Source organism: Littorina saxatilis, linkage group LG5, assembly GCF_037325665.1.
Source record: "Littorina saxatilis isolate snail1 linkage group LG5, US_GU_Lsax_2.0, whole genome shotgun sequence".
In the NCBI taxonomy this organism is placed as follows: Eukaryota; Metazoa; Mollusca; class Gastropoda; order Littorinimorpha; family Littorinidae; genus Littorina; species Littorina saxatilis.
Window position 1 is genome coordinate 8812308 of NC_090249.1, and position 21876 is coordinate 8834183.

Sequence of the window (21876 nt, forward strand, 5' to 3'; positions counted from 1 at the left end):
ATGAGGTCAACAGGAGTTTGGGTGCGATTTCGGCTCAAATGTACTTTAGCGCCCTGAACTTTTACCCGGCTGTTTTGCGCTCGATTTTCACGCTCACTTCTTCATTGACGTTCGAATCGATAGTTCGATGTTTTGGCATTACATTCACATCAACAATAAAACAGTACTGCTTGTTCATCATCGTCGTCCATCAACTCTCCACAACAGTAAATCCGTAACGCGCTTGTCGCCATCTTGTTGCAAGGGACGCGACTGGACACAACCCAACAGCGTTTCCGCGAAGAAAAAAACCAGACATGCGCAGTGACCCTACCGTAGCTCAACCCTGTTCCTCGCGAAAACTCGCCCGGTGTGTGGCTAACTGTCACAATAGGGAGGTTTAGATATTGCGTCACCTCATCTATCCCAATCGAGATAAGTCACGCAGAGGAATGTTTTCAACACTGTTAGTGAGAGGACAGCACGTTTCGCCCTGCAGTCCGGACTGACGATCTAACAGCGAACGACAAGAAGAAGAAAACTGTTAGTTAGGTACCACGTCACGTATCAAAGTAGGGCAAAACTCCTTTCGAACATAATAATAATAATAATAATAATAATAACGGGCATTTATAAAGCGCCTTATCAAAAGTTCAAAGCGCGGGACAACAATACATGTATACAAAAATCATACAATCACTGTCAGATTCAAACAACACATCATGCACATCTCACATCCCCAGACTCTATACTAAGGAACTATCCGTAGTGTTGTTGGAACAAGTGAGTTTTCAAATTGGACTTAAAAGATGAAATGGATGGAGAGTGACGTAATTGAAAGGGGAGTGAATTCCATAACTGAGGTCCATAATACGAAAACGTGCGGAAGCCATGAGCCTTGCGTTTAAAGCGACCTTGACAGAGAAGTCGAGCATCATCAGAAGAACGAAGGGTACGAGAGGGAGTGTAGAGAGAGACCAGTTCAGAAAGATAGGCAGGTGCCGATTCAGAGATGATATTGTAGCAGAAGCAGGCAGCTTTATACCTAATACGTTCAGATACAGGAAGCCAGTGAAGTTCTTTCATGAGAGGAGTGCAGGGTTGTCGATGCTGTGCTCTGAAAATGAGACGTGCAGCAGAGTGTTGTACTTTTTGCAAGGGTTGGAGAGTGGAGTCAGGGCAGCCTATGAGAAGGGAGTTGCAGTAATCTAATCTGGACAGAATGCAGGATGTAACGAGAGTTTTAGTGGCATCAACAGTGAGAAATTTTCTTATGGAACCTATTCTTCTGATCTCAAAGTAACATGTCTGACAGACTTTTTTGATGTGTTGTTTCATTGAGAGGTGGGAGTCCATGATGAACCCAAGATTCCTAGCACTATCAGAGAGAGAAATGTCACTAGAACCTACTGTGATGGAGGCTGGAAGGGAAGTGGTCGAACAGGAAGCTCCAGAGAAAAGAAGAAATTCAGTCTTGTCATCATTTAACTTGAGCATATTGTTTGTCATCCATGATTTAATATCTGAAGTGCAGTTTTGGAGAGTGTGCGTCACCGCTTGGATTTCTGTAGGCTTGCATGCTTGTTGGAGTTGTGTGTCGTCTGCAAAGAGGTAGTGATTGACTGCGTGTTGCTTGATGACGGCAGAGAGAGGAGTGGTGTATAGTACAAATAAAACTGGGCCTAGAACTGATCCCTGGGGAACGCCGAAACAGAGAGGAGATGGAGGAGATGAGAGATTATTGACAGACACATACTGACTACGGCCCTGTAGATATGAACTAATGTTGTTTGCCGATCATTCTGCAACAACAGAGGCTTGCAGTCAGACTAAAACAGAGATTCCAAGCAACATCATACATTTCGTGCTTTAAAATAATTGTGGACAGTGCGCTGAAGTCCGCAACAATACCCAGTATTGAAACTGCTGCTGTCATTGTGTGTGTGTCGCTGTGACTTGAGCTTTTAGTTCGAGAACAGATTTGGAGTTTTTTCTCTCATTCTGTCTGCCTGTTTCCTTTCCTCTCTTTCTTTAGGACAATGTGGTGATGGATGCACGGGTGCGCGCAGCATACACTCTTCAAAAAAAGTTAAGGATCGGTTGAAAAAACGGATCTAATTATAAAAAATTGCCAAAACATTTAACATCGACATAATAATTAAAAGATTAATGTGTTTGAATTAACAAATGAACAATGAGTCTTGACCTAGAATTTTGTTTGGCAGGCACAGTTATTTCCCTTTGTGGGACTTCTCAAAAGCTTCTGCATTTTGGAAGAAAAAGAGTGTTTTTTATAGCCCCATGAAATTTGCGGAACGCATGCCAGGGCAAAAGGTTGTGATGTACGTGCTACAACAGGGTCCTGGCTATGAACATCGCTCACCAGCTTGTGTTTAAAGGTTGACACCACGCTGACACACTTATGCACAGTAGCAACATGCCCCCACGAAGAAAACTGAGTGATTTGGATAGAGGAAGGGCAATAGGATGGCTACAAGACGGTGTTGCTGCCAGGCAAGTGGCCCAGAGGCTTGCAGTCAGACTAAAACAGAGATTCCAAGCAACTGGAAGAGTGCAGGAGCGACAACGTTCTGGTCGGACCAGAGTCACCACACAAAGAGAGGATCGCTTCATTCAGAGGCAGGCCATGCAACAAAGAATGGCTACGGCAAACAACATTAGGCAACGCCTACAAGCTACCACCAACACTGTTGTTAGTGGTCAGACGATCCGAAACCGCTTGCACAGAACAACCCTGACTGCTAATCACCGAGCAGCTCGCCGAGCCTGGTGCACTCAATATGTGAGGTGGCAACGTCAGCAGTGGGCTCAGGTGTTGTTTACAGATGAGTCCCACTTTTGCTTGGAACCTGCTGATGGTCGCATCCGAGTGTGGAGGCATCGCGGAGAGCGCTTCGCAGAAGGCACTGTTCTGGAACGACAGCGTTTTGGCGGAGGCTCTGTGATGGTCTGGGGAGGGATCAGCACACGTCTAAGGACACCTCTGTACCATGTAGTGGGCAACTTGACCGGTGTCCGCTACCAGAATGAGATCCTGCAACCCCTGGTCGTTCCAGCCCTCCAAGCGATCGGCCCTCGTGCGATTCTTCAGGATGACAACGCACCTCCCCATCGCTCTGCAGCTGTAAACACCTTCATCCAGCAGGCCAGGGTCAACAGGATGCTGTGGCCAGCCAACAGCCCGGACCTGAACCCCATAGAGCACATGTGGGACGAGCTTTGTCGTCGGGTACAGCAACATCACCCTCCTCCTGCCAATCTGGGTCAACTGCTGCAATGGGTCCAGCAGGAGTGGAATGGAGTTCCCAGAGCATTCATATGTAACCTGATCCACTCCATGCGCCAACGATGTGTTGAATGCCTGGCACACAACGGAGGGTACACGCGTTATTGACACTGATTCACATTGTTGTGAATTCCATTTTCGAGGGTTGTCACGTTTGACACACTCTAGCTAAATTGTCGCTGCCACGTTCGATCTTTGCTTTGTTTGTCATTACTCCTTGGCTGTTCAATTATATAATTTTTTTAAAAAAGAAAGAATTCGGTCTTGTCGGTTTTGTGTGGCGTGCTTGTAAAAAAGTGATCCTTAACTTTTTTTTGAAGAGTGTATGTATGTGTATGTGCGCGCGTGTGTGTGTGTGTATGTGTGTCTGTGTCTGTGTCTATCTCTGTGTCCGTGTAAGTGGTCGTGTTTTTGTGTGTGTGCGGGTGTGTTTGTGTGCGAATGTGTGTATTGGTAGGGGTGTGTGTGTGTGTCTGTCTGTCTGTAAATTGGTGTGGCCGTGTGTGTGCGAGTGTGTTTGTGTGAGTGTGTGTGTGTTGGTGGGTGTGGGTGTGCGTGCGTACGTGCATGCCTATATGTGCGAGCCCAAACTTGGCCATTACTTCAAATGAATTGGACGGAACATTACTTTAAGGTCGTTTACAAAGTCTTTATGAAACAACACATTCTTGCAAGGCCATTTTACTAACCAAAATAAACACACACTAACACAAACACACACACACATGATACACGCCTGTGTGCATTGGGTTACTGAGCAGACTTTATTTGTTCCTGGGAAAAGGGTTACTAGTACTGTTATGCTGAATTTTTAGTCTGTTAACATGTGTTCAATTCAATCCTTTGCACTAATTTTTAAACATACGCTTCCTCACGCAAGGTACTTGTTTCCTGGGAGTATTTTGGTCGAGATGACATTTCTAAATTTAGCTTGGGTCGTCCTTGCGTGCTTCATGGTTTGCTGTGATATCGCAGAAGTCGTTGGAACGGGTCACCCGATTTATTTAATTTTAGTCAAGCAACCACACAACTAAAAAAATGTAGTTTATGCGCCAGGATATAGGAAAATGCTGTAAGGGTAGGTCTCGTACTTTATTTGAATGGTTCATATTTAGATTTTAAAGTAATATGAGATACGTTGCCTTCACGTATAAAAACAGTTGTATACGTGATCACGTCCGTATCAGAAGGTCGCACAGCGAGCGACAGCGGGAATACCCGCAGTGGTAGGTGTTGTATGCACGTAACGTGGTATCAGTCTAACGCTCAGAAGTTGTCAAAAACAAGGTCACAGTGTTCACGTTTCATCGTGACACAGACGCATTTGCACTAAAATCCATTCCAGGGGAGCTTTTCCGTGATTTTTCCTACCGGAGGGATGGAATTCATTCCACTGAACAGATTTAACAACAAAATACATTTGAACGAGCGGTATTTTACTTTCTGTGTCTGCTTTTCGAAGTGAATCGAGGCGAGCACACTCAATAGACCAACAGAAAGGATACGCGACGTAAATAGGGAGATTCAAAGGACAGCACGTTTCGTTTTGCAGCTCGTTTCGTTTGGTGAATGAGTCACCCCGCGAAACGGAACGTGAAACGAGACGGCATAGGCCGCAGACAAGATTTAGATGTATTCACGTTTCGTTTCGGAATGAAGGAAGGGCGATAAATCTTCAAGTGAAATTATCACGTCTGTCCTCGATCAGAATGGAAAAAAAAACCCTAGGAGGTGGTCCAGAATCGGGCATACTTTGATTATTTTCAGTCCAAATAAATCACACAGACTTTGTTTATACAAAATCACATACGAAGCCAGAATAAAAATTCGATGCGATGACCTACTTCTGCTTCGCCATTTGCTTTCTTCACCATGAAGTTGGATAAATGTACCAGGATCAGCACCCTTCAAAATATTTCAGTTCACAACAGTTGTCTACCTCCAATGAACACATTCTCAGCGCTGAAAGACTGTGAAAGGGTTGATGAATCTAGCAATGCATAAAATGGCCAACAAATAAAACTGTTAGTGTGCAAAAATACTCACAAAAGTTGACGAAATATTGTTCGTTTTTTGGGGGTGGAAAACGTGACTGCGTTTTGACGTTCCACGTTCCGTTTCAGTTGACCTTCACCTTTCCAGCGAGAGACCCCCGAAATGATGACGTTTACCACAACTTCAAAACGAAACGTCCCGACGTTTCGTTTATTAAATCTCCCTAGTCTCAGCGCCTTGTCGTTCGTGGGGTCATGTTCTTGACACATCGGCGACTACGATGTATACAACCAGAATTATGAAATATGGACTGAAGCGTGAAGGAAAGATTCAAGAAAATATTGAGCATCCTTTCAACATCCTCGGATGGTTGGACTTGATAACATCTGACATACGGCGTTGCGCTGACGCATGGAAGCATTTGCTACGTGAACACGTACCTAATCACCTCACGCAGCGCGACCCGCATGTGCGGATACGTGTCCTGGTACGTGACGTAGCTGATAGGTAACGCTGTTTCTAAACGTCCCTAATGACACAACCTACCGTGACTTATCCCTTATACTTACTAAACAGCTTTGTGTTTGTGTGTGATTGTGTGTGCGTGCGTGCGTGCGTGCGTGCGTGCATGCTTAGCCTGAGTCGCCTGCTGGGTAACCGTCTAAGTAAAGGAATTTAACAGCCATTTTAATCACCCGTGGCACCCTGCCTAAATCAAATCGAATCGTTTAAATTACACGCGCGCACCGGCACACCGTCTACACACACACGCGCGAGCGCGCGCGTGCGAGCGAGCACACACACGCACCTGTGTTTGTTTTGTGTGTGTGGCACACTGCCTAAACGGTTTACAGCCGTGGAACAATCGAATCTCAGTGAAGCGTAGTATTTTTTTAAATCAGTTTTAATTATTGTGGGTTTTTTTAATCGTAGTACTTAGTGCTCTTAAATTACACACACACACACACACACACACACACACACACACACACACACACACACACCTGTGATTGTGTTGTGTGTGAGGTGTGTGCGCGCGCGCGTGTTTGTGTGTGTGTGTGTGTGTGTGTGTGTGTGTGTGTGTGTGATGAACGATACAGAATGACGCAATCCTTATCCTTGCGCTGTTCATTCAGTTTTAAACCATTCCAAAATAGCAAAACTAATGCGGCTGTACAGAAAGCTGCCTGGAAGTAGTATTTCAAATATTTGCACGTTATCCTTACTACATGGCGTGCAAAAGAGGGTAATTCATCTTAATATCATCTTTAGCTTCTTTTAATTAATCTCCTGAGGATTGCGCCTCGCAAAACAAAGATCTTTAGAACAGAATACAGAATTAGCAACCGAGAGGACAACATGCCACAACTGTATGCTAGCTGTTACTTATTGAGGACATCTGTTTGCTGCGTTCAGTATTCCCTTCAGTGTGCATTGATGCGTGATTTGTTTCCCTGTACAGGTGTCTCAATAAGACCTTTGTAGAAACCCAGAGTGCTTGAAGACAGTACGAACAATAAGGCCTGCAGCTTTGCGTCACGACTATGCCCGACGGAACTCGCAGGCACTGATGAGTGTGTCGCAGTCCAAGCAAGTAGGCCTAGTAACGTAGCTGTGTCCTGTGTGGGAACGAGTTGCATTTTCCTAGCCATACCCGCCATAAGTTCATCATGCTTGACAGACTGGGGCCTGGGGCTGCTTCCTGGTTGCAAGTGATTTTTAAAAGTAGACAACACGACACGAAAGGCGTAAATGATGTCATCAGTCAATTTGTAAAAATGCCCCCGACCAGCTAAACTCAACAGAGACAGTAGAAGCACAACCAGCAAACTGGCCTTGATACTGAGCGATTACGGGCGTAACCCAATAGTTATATTACAAATGTTTGAAGCGGGCGAACTTAAGAACAGCCTAAAAACTAAGTTTGAACCCTAACCGTGGCAAGCCCGAACGCATTACGTCCCTTATTCCCTGAGGGCAAACTGAGTGTCGAGGCCAGTTTGCTGGTCTTGAGTTTAAGTCAGTTGCCACACCCTCCCCACCCCCACCCCCCCCCACACACACACACACACCGCTCCGCCCCCTTAGCAGTAGGAAGTGACTATGAAAGCACTGTAACAGGAAAAATCCTGCATTTCTTTGGCCTAATTGCCACAAATACCTTAATAGCTAGCCTACTCCATTAAATCTAGATCAGTATTAACTGTTTTGGGTTACTCACGTGTCATTCCACATAATTATGTAGGCTTATACACGTTCGAGTGGTGCAAGTTTGTGATTTCCTGATACAAGTTTATTCATTCCTTTGAACGTGTGCTCACACGACCGAATTTCGATACTCACGCCGCATAAGCACAACGACAGACTAGTCCCTCCCTCTCTCTCTCGGCTATCTCTTTCTCTACCCACAGGTTCCAGTGTGTTTCGGACTCTGCGGCATGTACAAAGATGTATCAGATAAGAATACGATGTCCTAATTTTGTCCTAAAAGTAGATACAATTCCGAAACTTACACACGACACACACACACACACACACACACACACACACACACACGTGTGCAGGCGAAGATGAAGACGCTGACACTAGCATGTACACACCGTATAACCGGTTGATACGAAGAAACTACCAACGCTCCGGTTCAATCGATTTCAGCTCTCACGCGGCGGCAAAGCGAGGTGAGTTGCTCCACAAATTGCATCATAACTTTCACAAAAAGACATTTTATCGTATTATTGTTGTTTGCAGTTTAGCATAAGAAGTATGCGTACCATATTCCAGAATTATTTTATTATTTAAATGCACTTGTAAAAGGGGAGCAGAGAATATTGACACATTTCAAGCGTTCTGCGCCAAAATGTTGACTTTTCATTGTTATTATGGAATATTTAATGCAAGTAAAAGATTATAGTCAACGGGAAAGTCAAGATTAATCAATTCTTGAAACATGAGTGTACTTTTTGGTCTTTGAAAAGTTGCAATTCGATTACACGTCAAGAAATCGCGTAGCAACCCTACAAATTGCCGGTTGATACTCTCACGCTTGCATTATTTTGAAAGGTTGCGACTCTCACGCATACTCGGTTGCGACTCTCACGCAGTTTTTCAAATGGAAAACGGAGAATATTTCATGTCTTAGCATGTTTACCTGTTTGGATTTGATGCAAAATCTCTTATGTAGTCTCTTAATGTTTAAAACCTCTCTCTATCTCTCTCTCTATCTCTCTCTCTCTCTCTCTCTCTCTCTCTCTCTCTCTCTCTCTCTCTCAGTTTGACAGACAGGGTCCCGCCAGCATTCATCCACAAAGCATTGATTGACTTGCAGATCTGGTCTGTTTCAGAATCAGAGTCGGCAAAGGCAAAGTGATTGTCACTTTAATTGAAACTGACGTGAGTGACACCAGCGTTGGAGAGAGCATGCATGTTGCGTCACTGAGATATGTTTTTTACACAGTCACTGGGTCAGAACGGCAGAAATCCAAAAGTGTATGGACAACCTGCAGGACTTTTCAACGTTCGAGAGAACCCAGTCCTACCACGGAAGAAGAAGAAGAAGAGGAAGAAGAAGAAATCAAGCGAGGACGAAGATCTGATCAGAGACCTGACTAACTTCACTAAGACAAAGAGTAGGAGAGTTTCTAATGAAATCAACGAGCCGAGCCAAAGTATTAGTATTTACTTCATGTATTTCAGGTTTACATATTTACTCCACAATCCACTTCCAAACATGCCTCTTATACAGTTAGAAATGTAGTTAAATATAGTTTTTGATCATGAACAAGCAGAAATTCAAGTGAATCATGTCAAGAAAATCACCATGATCCTTGTTTTCCCCAATAACAGAGGATCTGCAACAGTGTGGGTTTTCTCGGACATTTACATTATCAAGGGTGTATTAGGGTATGAATGACAGCTCATACTGTCTGTAAAGAGGCGGTACACCCCGAGTTTGCCGAAACTACAATAGGGGAAAAGGGATCATAACAACTCTATGATGGGGAGAGGGGTCATGTATATATGTGTGTGTGTGGGGGGGGGGGGGGGAAGAGAACAGGAATCAGTGGCAAAATACCGGACAAACAAAGATTGCCTGCATAAACGAGTAAATTGTTGGGTTTTTTTGCTCAAATAAAGCAAAAATCATTCGTGAGAGTCTCAACCAGAGAATAAAAACTTTGCGTGAGAGTCTCACCCTACCGAGCGTGAGAGTATCAACCGGCAATTTGTAGGGTTGCTACGCGATTTCTTGACATGTAATCGAATTGCAACTTTTCAAAGACCAACAAGTACACTCATGTTTCAAGAATTGATTAATCTTGACTTTCCCGTTGACTATAATCTTTTACTTGCATTAAATATTCCATAATAACAATGAAAAGTCAACATTTTGGCGCAGAACGCTTGAAATGTGTCAATATTCTCTGCTCCCCTTTTACAAGTGCATTTAAATAATAAAATAATTCTGGAATATGGTACGCATACTTCTTATGCTAAAGTGCAAACAACAATAATACGATACAATGTCTTTTTGTGAAAGTTATGATGCAATTTGTGGAGCAACTCAACTCGCTTTGCCGCCGCGTGAGAGCTGAAATCGATTGAACCGGAGCGTGGGTAGTTTCTTCGTATCAACCGGTTATACGGTGTGATGTATGTCTTGGTATGATCGTGTTGCGCAATGCACACAGCGGCAGTTATTTGGTACATCCGCACAACACAAGTACACGGTCTCTACTTTTATTGGTTGTCAAAATCCACTTTTCAAGACCAAGTGCAGTTTTATGAGCAGTTGATTACCACAGAATGACCCTTGCATGTAGTAAAAAAACACGTAACATGCTGCTCTGTGCCTGTGCAGATATTGCATGTTACCCTCGATGGAAAGGGAAAAAGTAACTCACAAAGGTAAGGGTCACCATAGGATTGTACGTAGTTTGCATTTTATAGCATGTGTGGATATAAGGAATGACCCTGCTAGTAGCTCACCTTAAAATATGTTATTCGGCAAACCAAATATATACGCCATGTCACAACAGAGAGAAAGATGAAGGGAGAAGGGCAAGATATGGGCCATAAGAGTCAACGCGTTCTTTGTAATGGAAGCGCTCAGAACCGACACAGACATGTGAAGACATCACAGCACAACAATTGGTGTGATTTTGCAGGATGCAATGTTCCAGTAAAAGCTGAAAATACCGGACAGAAAAACCGTCATTCAAGTTGACTTCACGAAGCTCGCTGCACGAAGCTTTGGCAATTATCTGTTTGTAAAAAGACTTCGCAAAGTCTTCGCGAAGTCAAATCCAGGTTTAATTAAGGAAGGCCTTAAGATGCTGAAGCTCATTGCTCCACGAGTCAAGGGCTGACTGCTGTGTGTAGCGCTGCTTCAGGTGTCCACTGCATCTCCAGACAGGATGCCATGCATAGATGTCCCTGACAGCTGTTTTACTTACACCAGTGTGACTGTCCAGTATTCTTGGCTCCTAGTGTTGTCTCGAGGAACAGCCTGGCATCTCTCTTTCATTTCTAAGTCGTTAGAACGTCTGATTGTTCCGTCTGAGCCTGACAGAGAATTGTCAGAGTGATTGTCCACATGGAGGCTGTTGTTGGCGGCTCAGTGATGAGGTCAGGCTAGTGTAACGATCAGGACACGCAGAGGACAGCAGAGAGGTTTCCTGCCCACAGATATCGGACGCCTCTTCCTCCCCGTCAGACCAGTCAGAGCCCTGGGACAAGGGTGACGCGGTGCTGGATAGGCTGACGTCGTCGGCAGGGAAGTATGCCTCGGGTCCCGGCACGTACCGTTCGTGAGTCTCGCTCTCACACAGGGCGCCCCACGGTCCGTATCTGTGCTGGGTGCTCACACTGCACGCACTCGCCTCCCGCCGCTCACTTGCTACCACCACTGAAGAGCTGCTTTCGGCATTAGAGTCCGAGTCTGACTCCAAGTCCTTCATGGGCTGTGGATCAGTGTCTGGGCTCAGACTGTTTATACATATCCATGACACATCTGTAGGATTGTACGTGTTTGTGTCATTGTCTGCTGCAGCAGTGTTGAGATGTGAAAAAGCAGCAGAAACGTCTCGGCCTAAAGCTCCATTGACGATGTCCGCTTGGTGGTATCTGTCAGCCACGTCCTCGTGCTGCGTGCTGTAGCCTGTGCTGTGAGACAGATCGGACACCCCTCTGCTCACCATCAGCGCTGTTACCACGCACTGGTCCTCTGCACGAACAACGCTTTTGTTTAGTCATCTCTGAATTAGTTAATGCACAAGTGAATGAAATAGTACAATGTAATATCACACTAATTAATTCATTTATTAAATTTTTTTTAAAGTTATTTATTATTGTATCAAATGTATTACATGTAATTCAATGTCTTACGTGATTAGTTAGTCTCTGTGTTTTGTAACAAACTTTGCAGACATCTTTGATTCCTGGATGTTGTATCAAATCAAGACAACAGATGTACAGAACAGAATCCTGCTTTAAACAATATTTTCTATTCCACGAAATAAAAGTAATTGTGCAAAAGATAATCACATCGATCACAGAAACATGTGTGGCTAAAATTATGTATAAATAAGAATGTAAATTGGATACTGACGACTTTGAAAATGTAACAGCAGACAACTTTAGGTTTATCAACTAATAAGCGAACATAGCAGACGGCGAATGACTGGGTTCTTTTTGTAAATAATGTGATGGGGTGGAAGGAGGACAAAGAAGATAATTTGAAGTATGGTGGTAGGTGAATGTATGCACATACTAGAAGTTGACCCCAAGGTAAGGAGAACACCATGTAGGTGCCTCTTTAGTGTCTTGCACAGAATGAACAACACTTGCATTCGTCATGGACTTCACAAACGTAGGGAATGATAGACACGAGTTCACTGGCACAGACCGACGAATCACTTGATGCAACATGAAACTCTGGAAAACCATGACTATCGGACTCGGTTCACATTTCTCTTCAATTCCTGCTTCTGCCTCTCCTCACCTCGCAAACCGACCGAAGCCGGTGGCCCAAAGCACAAGTACAATGCAGTTTATATTGTGGCGGGAGAGCCCTATTTGAAGAAAGTTTAATGTTATGGGATTATAAATTGAAGGTTCGGGACAGTCATGGCATACAGAGTGATCTGTCACACTATCGCTGGTCTCAGCGTTCAAAAAGCAGCATCAGAATAGTTGGTATCGAAATCAAGAGTAATTCCCTTTTCAGTTCCGTGTTGGCGGCCATTTGTGTGGCGCGGACACGATTTACAGACATAGGCATACAGGTTAATAAACATGGGTAAAACTTGACAAATGTCAAGTTAAATGATGAGAGATTGGATGAAAGTTATATAATGGAGGTAATTTAGTGACCACAAGATGTTATTGCGGTTAATAATGAAACAGAAGTATGATGATTGTTCGTAGTGTTGGAAACAACGATCGCGGGATGAAGTTGTCTGTTAATCAAAAAGGATAGGAATTGTAAAAGAGAGGAGAGACAAGGTTTCTTTGATGAAGATAGTGTTGTAGGTTGCTTAAATATTGCGAACAGTCATTAAAAGAGCGCTTGTTGTGATCAGCAAGTGTAAAGATAAAGGAAAAAGGACGGACTACATTGTCCGCGTAATGTTTTGAAAGTAGTGCGGTTAATGTTCTTTTTCGGTCAGCCAATCTGCCTCTGGTTCTGTGTGTTTGTTTACGTTGCCATGCAGGTTGGTATAAAAGACCATGTAAAGTGAAGTTCCTACAGGCTTTAGAACAGAATAGAATGGGTTAGAATAAGGACATAGACTGAGGGCGCTAGGTTAGGGATTAGAATAGGGAGAGAGTAAAGGCAAGGTAGACTAGATCAAGATTTAGAATAGGGACAAGAAAAAGAGACTCCGCATTCTGTCAAAGGGATAGCATAGGGAAAACGCAGAGTAACGATAAAAGAACTTAGAGATTCTTTCTACCTTTTCACAAAATCAGGACAGCTTAGGTATAGCCAGCTTAAAAGGATAACCGCGCATGTTACTGTCTTGTTTACTTTAAACAACAGTAAAGGTTCAAAAGATATGTAGGAGAGAATTCCGTAGATAGTCAGAAGTAAACAACCGGACTGTTAGAACGTCGGCGTGCGTTTTATTGAACGGTCCTAAAATAGATAGATAGGTGGGAAAAGTAAACCTTAGGTGACCTGCGCAAATTCATGTAAGCTCCTGTGTTTTTGGTGTCCCGCCTGTTTTGCGCATGGTACTTTCAAAAGGGGAAGACTGGAATTAGGTTAGGGATAAAACACTTTGGTGAAGAATAAGGAGAGTCGTCCGTGACTCTGTCCCGTTCTCACTAAGGTTAATCTAGCAAGTTCTGAGGTCTTAGACCATCCTTAAAACGTAGCCCAAAAAGGGAAGAACTGTTTCTCCCAAATAGAAATTCCAACAAAGTAAACAGGTTGAAGAGAAATTCATAGTTAGTCAGTCAGGGAACAAAAGATCCTGTACGGGATGAAAACGTAGTTAGCTCGATATGCGGAGTCTCGCCTTATGATAGGTTCAGCCGGGGAAGGGAGACTAGGTGGCTTGATTGTTTTCTCATGATAACTTGTGCACTTTTGATGTTTGCCATGTAAAGGCGACCCGGGATTTTGTACCGATTTTGTATGTGAATTTATAATATTGCGTAAATTACGCTTGTTGTATTGATACATTCCTACGCTTTTCTAGATAATAAATAAGTCTAATAAACTATTTTATAGAAAAGTGATCCCATGAAATTGCTTCTATTATTCGACTGAATGGTTTTCCTTGTCACGTAGGTCGTCATTTCTTCTCGCAATAATAGCCTTTTAGGAAGATAAGCTAACCCGGTAATTTTAGGTGAGAGAGGATAAATTATGCGACAGACAGATTAGAGGTGCATGCACTAGCAGAACGAACACAACGCGAGGCAAAACTAGATACGGAAAAGAGTAAATAATAAGTGCACGCACAAGGCAATGAATCTGCAGAGCTAAACAAAAGACGTACATTTTGTTTCTTATCTACAACTCTCACGGTTTTCCGCCGGGTAAACAAACATACAATCAACACAATAGGAAAACTGTTACAATATCATGCTGTCTCTATCATAACAGAGTACAAAACAAGTCCGTCTTCTCTCAAGTCCAAGCAAGTTCTCCTCTTGACAGTTCTGCCCAAAAATCTCAAAGGCTATGATGTACATAGAAATGGGTGGGTCCAAAGTCTCCAATCAGAAGTTAGCTAACAAGACTGACCATCGCATCTCATTGGTCAAGCAGGTAAACAAATCACAATCTTACAAACACATGGCTGAACACGCAACCTGAAAGAGAAAACTCATATTCAAACACCCTATCGGATCGGAGCGCATCAATCAACAATACAAGAACATCCTCCGGGAGGCTGCACCAGACTCGGCCATAAAGTTGCGTAACTGACCACCAGCAGGCACGAGATACCCGTCTCTTTGTAGGAGGAGCGGCTTAAGTTCAAATGATCAAAGACTAGCCTGAAGTGGGTGGACACAGACAAGCTAAGCGCATTTACGGTCTACACGTGCATACCAGAGACATAGAATCATAGATATATGTCTCTGTGCATACGTATCAAAATTCAATTGAGAACAGATAATGACAGACGAAAACATAAAGCGATCTGCAAAACGTACACAAGACACAGATGACAGAAAAAAAACCATGATTACTGATAGACCTTTTCGGTATCTGAGCAGCTCTCGCGAGACACGCTCTTTGTTATGCTTTGAACATCGCAAGAACTTCGAACCTTGGCTTGTGCAGCTCGCACGAGATCGCTGTACGGCATGCTTTGCTATGCTCTGAAGTTTGCGAGAGATTACGAGAGCTTGGAATACCGATAGGGTCTATTAGTAGCCAGTCCTGCCCTTAGCTACAGTAAGAACAGGATTTTTTTTTAATGAATGGATACTTTCGAAATGTTGCCTTCTCTGCTCCAGATCAAGGGGATTCTGCGAGAGGACAGACTTCTTCTTCAGCGTTCGTATGAACTCGCAGGTTCGGCGCAGGTCTTCCACAGTTCCCCAAAGTTTTATGTCGGCCAGGTCAAGAAGACAGACAATATGTGTGTGTACATTTGGAAGTTACGCGGTTCTGATTCGAGCTACAATCAAAGCAACACGATTGCGACAAGCACACAATACTTTGCTCCATTATGATTCTTGGTGCCCATCCTCATCATCCTTACCATGGCACACTGGAAATCCAACAGCTGGAACAACTCTTTTCTTTTCAAGGACCGCATCTGTCTGAAGAAAATGAAATCACAACAAAACATCTTTGAAGTAATAGCAAACTATGCTTAAAAGAAAAGGTAAACTGAAAAAGATCTTAAAGACATCGACTGGTACCGTTTCATTTTCTACAATCGAAACAAAACAAGTCGCGTTAAGCGATATAAAAACATTTAGTCAATCTGTTGGCATCAAACTAAAAACATCAACACCAAAAATACAACCATCTGTGAAGGAAATCACGAATAACACTGTAACAGGCAAAGTTTGACAGTGATATCCTCTGCTTTTAGAGCGCTAACAAGAGATATAGCGTGACATAGCAAAGTGTGTGGCACGCACTGTGAGTTCAGTTCACTGACTCCGAGAATAGTTGATACATTTTGTAAATCGCAACTAGGGTATTGTTACACTTTACCACTGTCCTTGGACATTGAGGGGTTGTCCAAGTAATCGGCCGGGAGGGAGGAAGCCCGGATAGATGCGACTGGAAAGCACTTAACAGGTAAATGGAATAAGCATTCGAATATCGCTAGAGTGTTTATCGCATAAGTTGAATCGACTAACACTGTAAACTGTAAACATAGCAGACAGATATCTAAGACAAGATGTCCGCTATTTATGTTGTGCAGTGCGTCGTATAACCGGTCTGAGAGGGAGATAGTGACCAGATGACAAGAGTGAAGGATCTGAGAAGCCACCGAAGTATCATAATAACTCTAGACCAGCATAGCTGAAATTCGACGGGATTTCGCGAAGTTATTGCAAGGTTATGGTTGTCCGTAGGCTATAGTTGGACCACAGAAGGAATTAGTATTCAGATACATTTCCTAGTGAACGGCCATAGACGCTGTGTAATTCTGTGTATGAACAGAGTTAAAATATGTCTATAAGATCTTAATTACATAAGATATAACGAGTGTTCAGTAGGCAGAGCAGACGGTGATTTGAGTCTGCCGGAATATGAACTGTAACTGTTTTTACATTTAGTCAAGTTTTGACTAAATATTTTAACGTAGAGGGGGGAATCGAGACGAGGGTGTGGTGTATGTGTGTGTGTGTGTCTGTCTGTCTGTCTGTCTGTGTGTGTGTGTGTGTAGAGCGATTCAGACTAAACTACTGGACCGATCTTTATGAAATTTGACATGAGACTTCCTGGGAATGATATCCCCGGACGTTTTTTTCTTTTTTTCGATAAATGTCTTTAATGACGTTATATCTGGCTTTTTGTAAAAGTTGAGGCGGCACTGTCACACCCTCATTTTTCAATCAAATTGATTAAAATTTTGACCAAGCAATCTTCGACGAAGGAGGGACTTCGGTATTGCATTTCAGCATGGTGGCTTAAAAATTAATTTATGACTTTGGTCATTAAAAATCTGAAAATTGTAAAAAAAATAAAAAAATTTATAAAACGATCCAAATTTACGTTCATCTTATTCTTCATCATTTTCTGATTCCAAAAACATATAAATATGTTATATTTGGATTAAAAACAAGCTCTGAAAATTAAAAATATAAAAATTATGATTAAAATTAAATTTCCGAAATCGTTTTAAAAACTATTTCATCTTATTCCTTGTTGGTTCCTGATTCCAAAAACATATAGATATGATATGTTTGGATTAAAAACACGCTCAGAAAGTTAAAACGAAGAGAGGTACAGTAAAGCGTGCTATGAAGCACAGCGCAAACCGCTACAGCGCCAAACAGGCTCGTCACTTTCACTGCCTTTTGCACTAGCGGCGGATTACGTTCAGTTTCATTCTGTGAGTTCCACAGCTTGACTAAATGTAGTAATTTCGCCTTGCGCGACTTGTTTCTGACTACACACGAGCCGTGATTCGATACCAGTAAAGTAGATATCGTGTGCCTGTGAGTTCACAGACTGTTTGTGTATTTCTCTACACACGGACGTACATGAGATGGACGGCTGTCTTAGGGTCAAGGTCGAATAAGTGCCTGTTTGACACACCCACCTGACGAGCGGTGCCCGCTTCTTCCGGTTAACGGCCGACATCGGCTTTGGCGTGTTTCGGTCCTGATGCTACTTCGCGAAAAATGGCATATATGTGCAAGGGAAGCGGTTCAAACTGCTGTATTTTGGATGCCACACGACGCAAACGAAATGTAGAGGGCTTTCTTTCGTCAAACTTCCGAAGGCTGGAGTCAGTGTTGACCAAAACAAATAGCGTGCTGCGTTGATCCATGCCATAAATCGCGCTGACGGCAGCTTCAATCCAGACAAAGCCAAGATTTGCTCACGTCATTTGGCTCTGGAGTTCCCCATTAACAATAGTGGTCACAGTTTAAAACTTGGTAATTAAATAATTAAACGGTCAATACTTTTAGTTTTAACAGAAAACGTACCTATCGCTATCGCAATTATAGATTATAACTTATTAAGAAATGTGTGTGTTGATAGTATGAAGTGTGTGTGGAGGGGGGGAGGGGGGTATTTATAAACAAAACCACTTGATGCCATGAGGACAGAAATTTGAGAAAAAGAATAAAGTCTGCAAACCAAACTTAGCACAAATACAATAGAACAGGATGAGTGAGTGATCAGGGTGAATGAGTTAGTTAAACTGTGACTGAATATCTATTGATTGATTGATATTAAAGTGAACATTAGGGGGGGGGGTTAGAAATGCACCATCGTGCACTCGCCTTGATGTACATCAAGGAACATTACTGCAGTCTCCAACAGCTTCAAAGTGGGTTAGACAGGCTCTTGATAAAGACTGAGGCAAAATGTGCCAAATCACACATTGTCTTGTAAGAAGGAAAAATCTTCATTTTTCACCTTTCTGCACTTTTTTGACATTGAGTGCATAGCCACAATGGTCACAGACAAGATGCATCAAACAGATTTCAAAAAGACCCCAAACTGAACTTGTTATGACTATTTGTAACCCCTCTCACCTTTTTGACTTGGCCGTACCCAAGCCAAAAGGCTAAAAAAATCATAACTAATTCCATGTTGACTTTTTGGTGGGGTGGACCTATTGTTCCAGACTCGCCTTGATTAAAGCAACACTAGTGCAGTGTCCAACAGCTTTTAAAATTTGTTTTGACCTCTTGACAATGTACATGTCAACAATCCCTGACTGTGATGTAGTAATAAAAAATCTTCATTTCTCCCCTTTCTCCACTTTTGTGTGTGTCAGTGCATAGCCACAATGGTCACAGAAAAGATGCAGCAAACAGATTTGAAAAAGACCCAAAAGTGAACTTGTTATGACTATTTCTAACCTTTCCCACCTTTTTGACTTGGCCGTACCCAAGCCAAAAGGCTAAAAAATCATAACTAATTCCATGTTGACTTTTTGGTGGGGTGGACCTATTGATCCAGACTCGCCTTGATTAAAGCAACACTAGTGCAGTGTCCAACAGCTTTTAAAATTTGTTTTGACCTCTTGACAATGTACATGTCAACAATCCCTGACTGTGATGTAGTAATAAAAAATCTTCATTTCTCCCCTTTCTCCACTTTTGTGTGTGTCAGTGCATAGCCACAATGGTCACAGAAAACATGCAGCAAACAGATTTGAAAAAGACCCAAAAGTGAACTTGTTATGACTATTTCTAACCTTTCCCACCTTTTTGACTTGGCCGTACCCAAGCCAAAAGGCTAAAAAATCATAACTAATTCCATGTTGACTTTTTGGTGGGGTGGACCTATTGTTCCAGACTTGCCTTGATTAAAGCAACACTAGTGCAGTGTCCAACAGCTTTTAAAATTTGTTTTGACCTCTTGACAATGTACATGTCAACAATCCCTGACTGTGATGTAGTAATAAAAAATCTTCATTTCTCCCCTTTCTCCACTTTTGTGTGTGTCAGTGCATAGCCACAATGGTCACAGAAAACATGCAGCAAACAGATTTGAAAAAGACCCAAAAGTGAACTTGTTATGACTATTTCTAACCTTTCCCACCTTTTTGACTTGGCCGTACCCAAGCCAAAAGGCTAAAAAATCATAACTAATTCCATGTTGACTTTTTGGTGGGGTGGACCTATTGTTCCAGACTCGCCTTGATTAAAGCAACACTAGTGCAGTGTCCAACAGCTTTTAAAATTTTTTTTGACCTCTTGACAATGTACATGTCAACAATCCCTGACTGTGATGTAGTAATAAAAAATCTTCATTTCTCCCCTTTCTCCACTTTTGTGTGTGTCAGTGCATAGCCACAATGGTCACAGAAAAGATGCAGCAAACAGATTTGAAAAAGACCCAAAAGTGAACTTGTTATGACTATTTCTAACCTTTCCCACCTTTTTGACTTGGCCGTACCCAAGCCAAAAGGCTAAAAAATCATAACTAATTCCATGTTGACCTTTTGGTGGGGTGGACCTATTGTTCCAGACTCGCCTTGATTAAAGCAACACTAGTGCAGTGTCCAACAGCTTTTAAAATTTGTTTTGACCTCTTGACAATGTACATGTCAACAATCCCTGACTGTGATGTAGTAATAAAAAATCTTCATTTCTCCCCTTTCTCCACTTTTGTGTGTGTCAGTGCATAGCCACAATGGTCACAGAAAACATGCAGCAAACAGATTTGAAAAAGACCCAAAAGTGAACTTGTTATGACTATTTCTAACCTTTCCCACCTTTTTGACTTGGCCGTACCCAAGCCAAAAGTCAAAAATCAGTAAATAACAAAAACATAGTTAAGTTTGAGATAACTGAAAAATGGTAATTATTCAATTTCAATTTAATGGGACATCAGTCTGTGGTAGTACAAAGTCTCGTTCCTTGACTTCTCTTTTATTTTTTTTATCAAAGTGCTTGTGGCTCCTCATATTCATATAAGATACTGAATCTGAAAGCAATTCAATTTCACCTAAGGCCGTAAGCTGTCCTTTTGCACTGCCCTCTTCTCAGAAACAAATGAAAATTCTTAGACTGCATATTGTTGTCAGAACACAAACATCTGTGATCAGAACTTCCCCTTTTTCTTTTTCTTTTCTTACAGTTACAATCCCTCTCTCTCGCTCTAGTTATGTTTAGGAAATGGATTGGAATCGTTAGCTACAACCAAAACAAGTTTCTTGTGAACTGACGTACGAAATGCCACATCAAAACATTTTAACTTCTCATAATCTTTAAAAAAAATAAACAACAACAAAAACGTGGCAACTCGTACTTCTCGAGTCAGTCAGTCACTCGCGTTCCGTGACACATGCACTTGTCAACCCAAGTTCAGTTTGGTAATTGAATCAGTGATTCACAATACTCCTACAAACCACTCATTCTGAAACTCACTTTTGTAATAAAAACAAGCAAACTTACATTGATTATCTGCTCAATAAAAGAATCCATCGCTGCAGGATTCTCTCTGAACACCATTTCGAGCATTCGCCGGAAGTAAGCGACACAGTCATTTGGTGACCTTGACCGCTCAAGCCAGTTATTAACAGAGACAAAGAGCAGCTGGCGCGAAGACAGCTGTCCAGGTAATGTAAGTCCGTGCTCTACATAAGTGAAGGGTAGAGGGCTTTGTTAGTAAATTTGTGCACGAGATTGTAATCTCGCTTTGTTTTTGCATCCAAACCTGTGAGTACCCAATTTTTGAATACCTAACATTTATGTTCATGATTGTGTGTATTTGTGTGTATGTTTGTCATACCTGTATAATACAGTGGAAGGAACTTACATTTGGAGTTGTGTGTTTGTTCTTGTATGATAGCGTACTAGTGCATATGCATTTATTCACACTGTCGCCGAGACTACATTCAGATAGTCTCGGCCAAACTTTCCCAAAGACCGAGACGGGTCACGCTCGTCTCCGCGAAGCATGCGAACATTACTACTCGACTTATTTTCTTTAATTCTGAGCGCGTCTTTTAAGTAAACATGACATATCTATATATTTTTGAATTCAGGAGAAGATGAGGAATACAATGCAATGATTTTTTAATCTGTAAGTGAAAATTCGTGTTAATGACAACTTTAATGAGCAAACTAATAAACTATGTTTTAATCTTCCGATCTGAAATGCAATACCAAAGTCCGGACTGAGTCAAAGATTGCTTGACCAAAATTTCAATCAATTTGGTTAAAAAAAAAAAGAGGGCGTGACAGAGCCGCCTCAACTATCACTAAAAGCCGGATATGACGTCATCAAAGACATTTATCGAATGGGGATAATAGGGACATCCAGATTCAACCTTCGTCAAACGAACATGAATTCGTCGGTGGTGGGGATTTCCTCTCTATTTTTAACTTTGTGCCTCAATGCGCATGCGCTTGGTTTTTCGCGCCCACCACTGCTTGCCGAAGACCGGGATCTGCGTGGTGAAAAAGGCGTGTTTGACGAA

At 42.4% G+C, this 21876-nt stretch overlaps 1 protein-coding gene across 2 annotated transcripts in view; it reads right to left on the minus strand.

Moving 5' to 3' along the window:
• Positions 1-10004: 10004 nt before the first annotated feature.
• The window catches only part of LOC138966241 (uncharacterized), a 45587-nt gene continuing 33715 nt past the window's right edge, over positions 10005-21876 (minus strand). Inside the window, exons 14-15 of one of the 2 annotated variants that reach the window (XM_070338382.1) lie at positions 15505-15565; positions 10005-11504 (exon numbers count right to left, since the gene is read on the minus strand). In XM_070338382.1, the coding sequence (XP_070194483.1) occupies positions 10858-11504; positions 15505-15565 (708 nt within the window). In that variant the 3' untranslated portion in view covers positions 10005-10857. The remainder of the gene's footprint in view (positions 11505-15504; positions 15566-21876) is intronic. The other variant, XM_070338383.1, reaches the window with a different exon arrangement.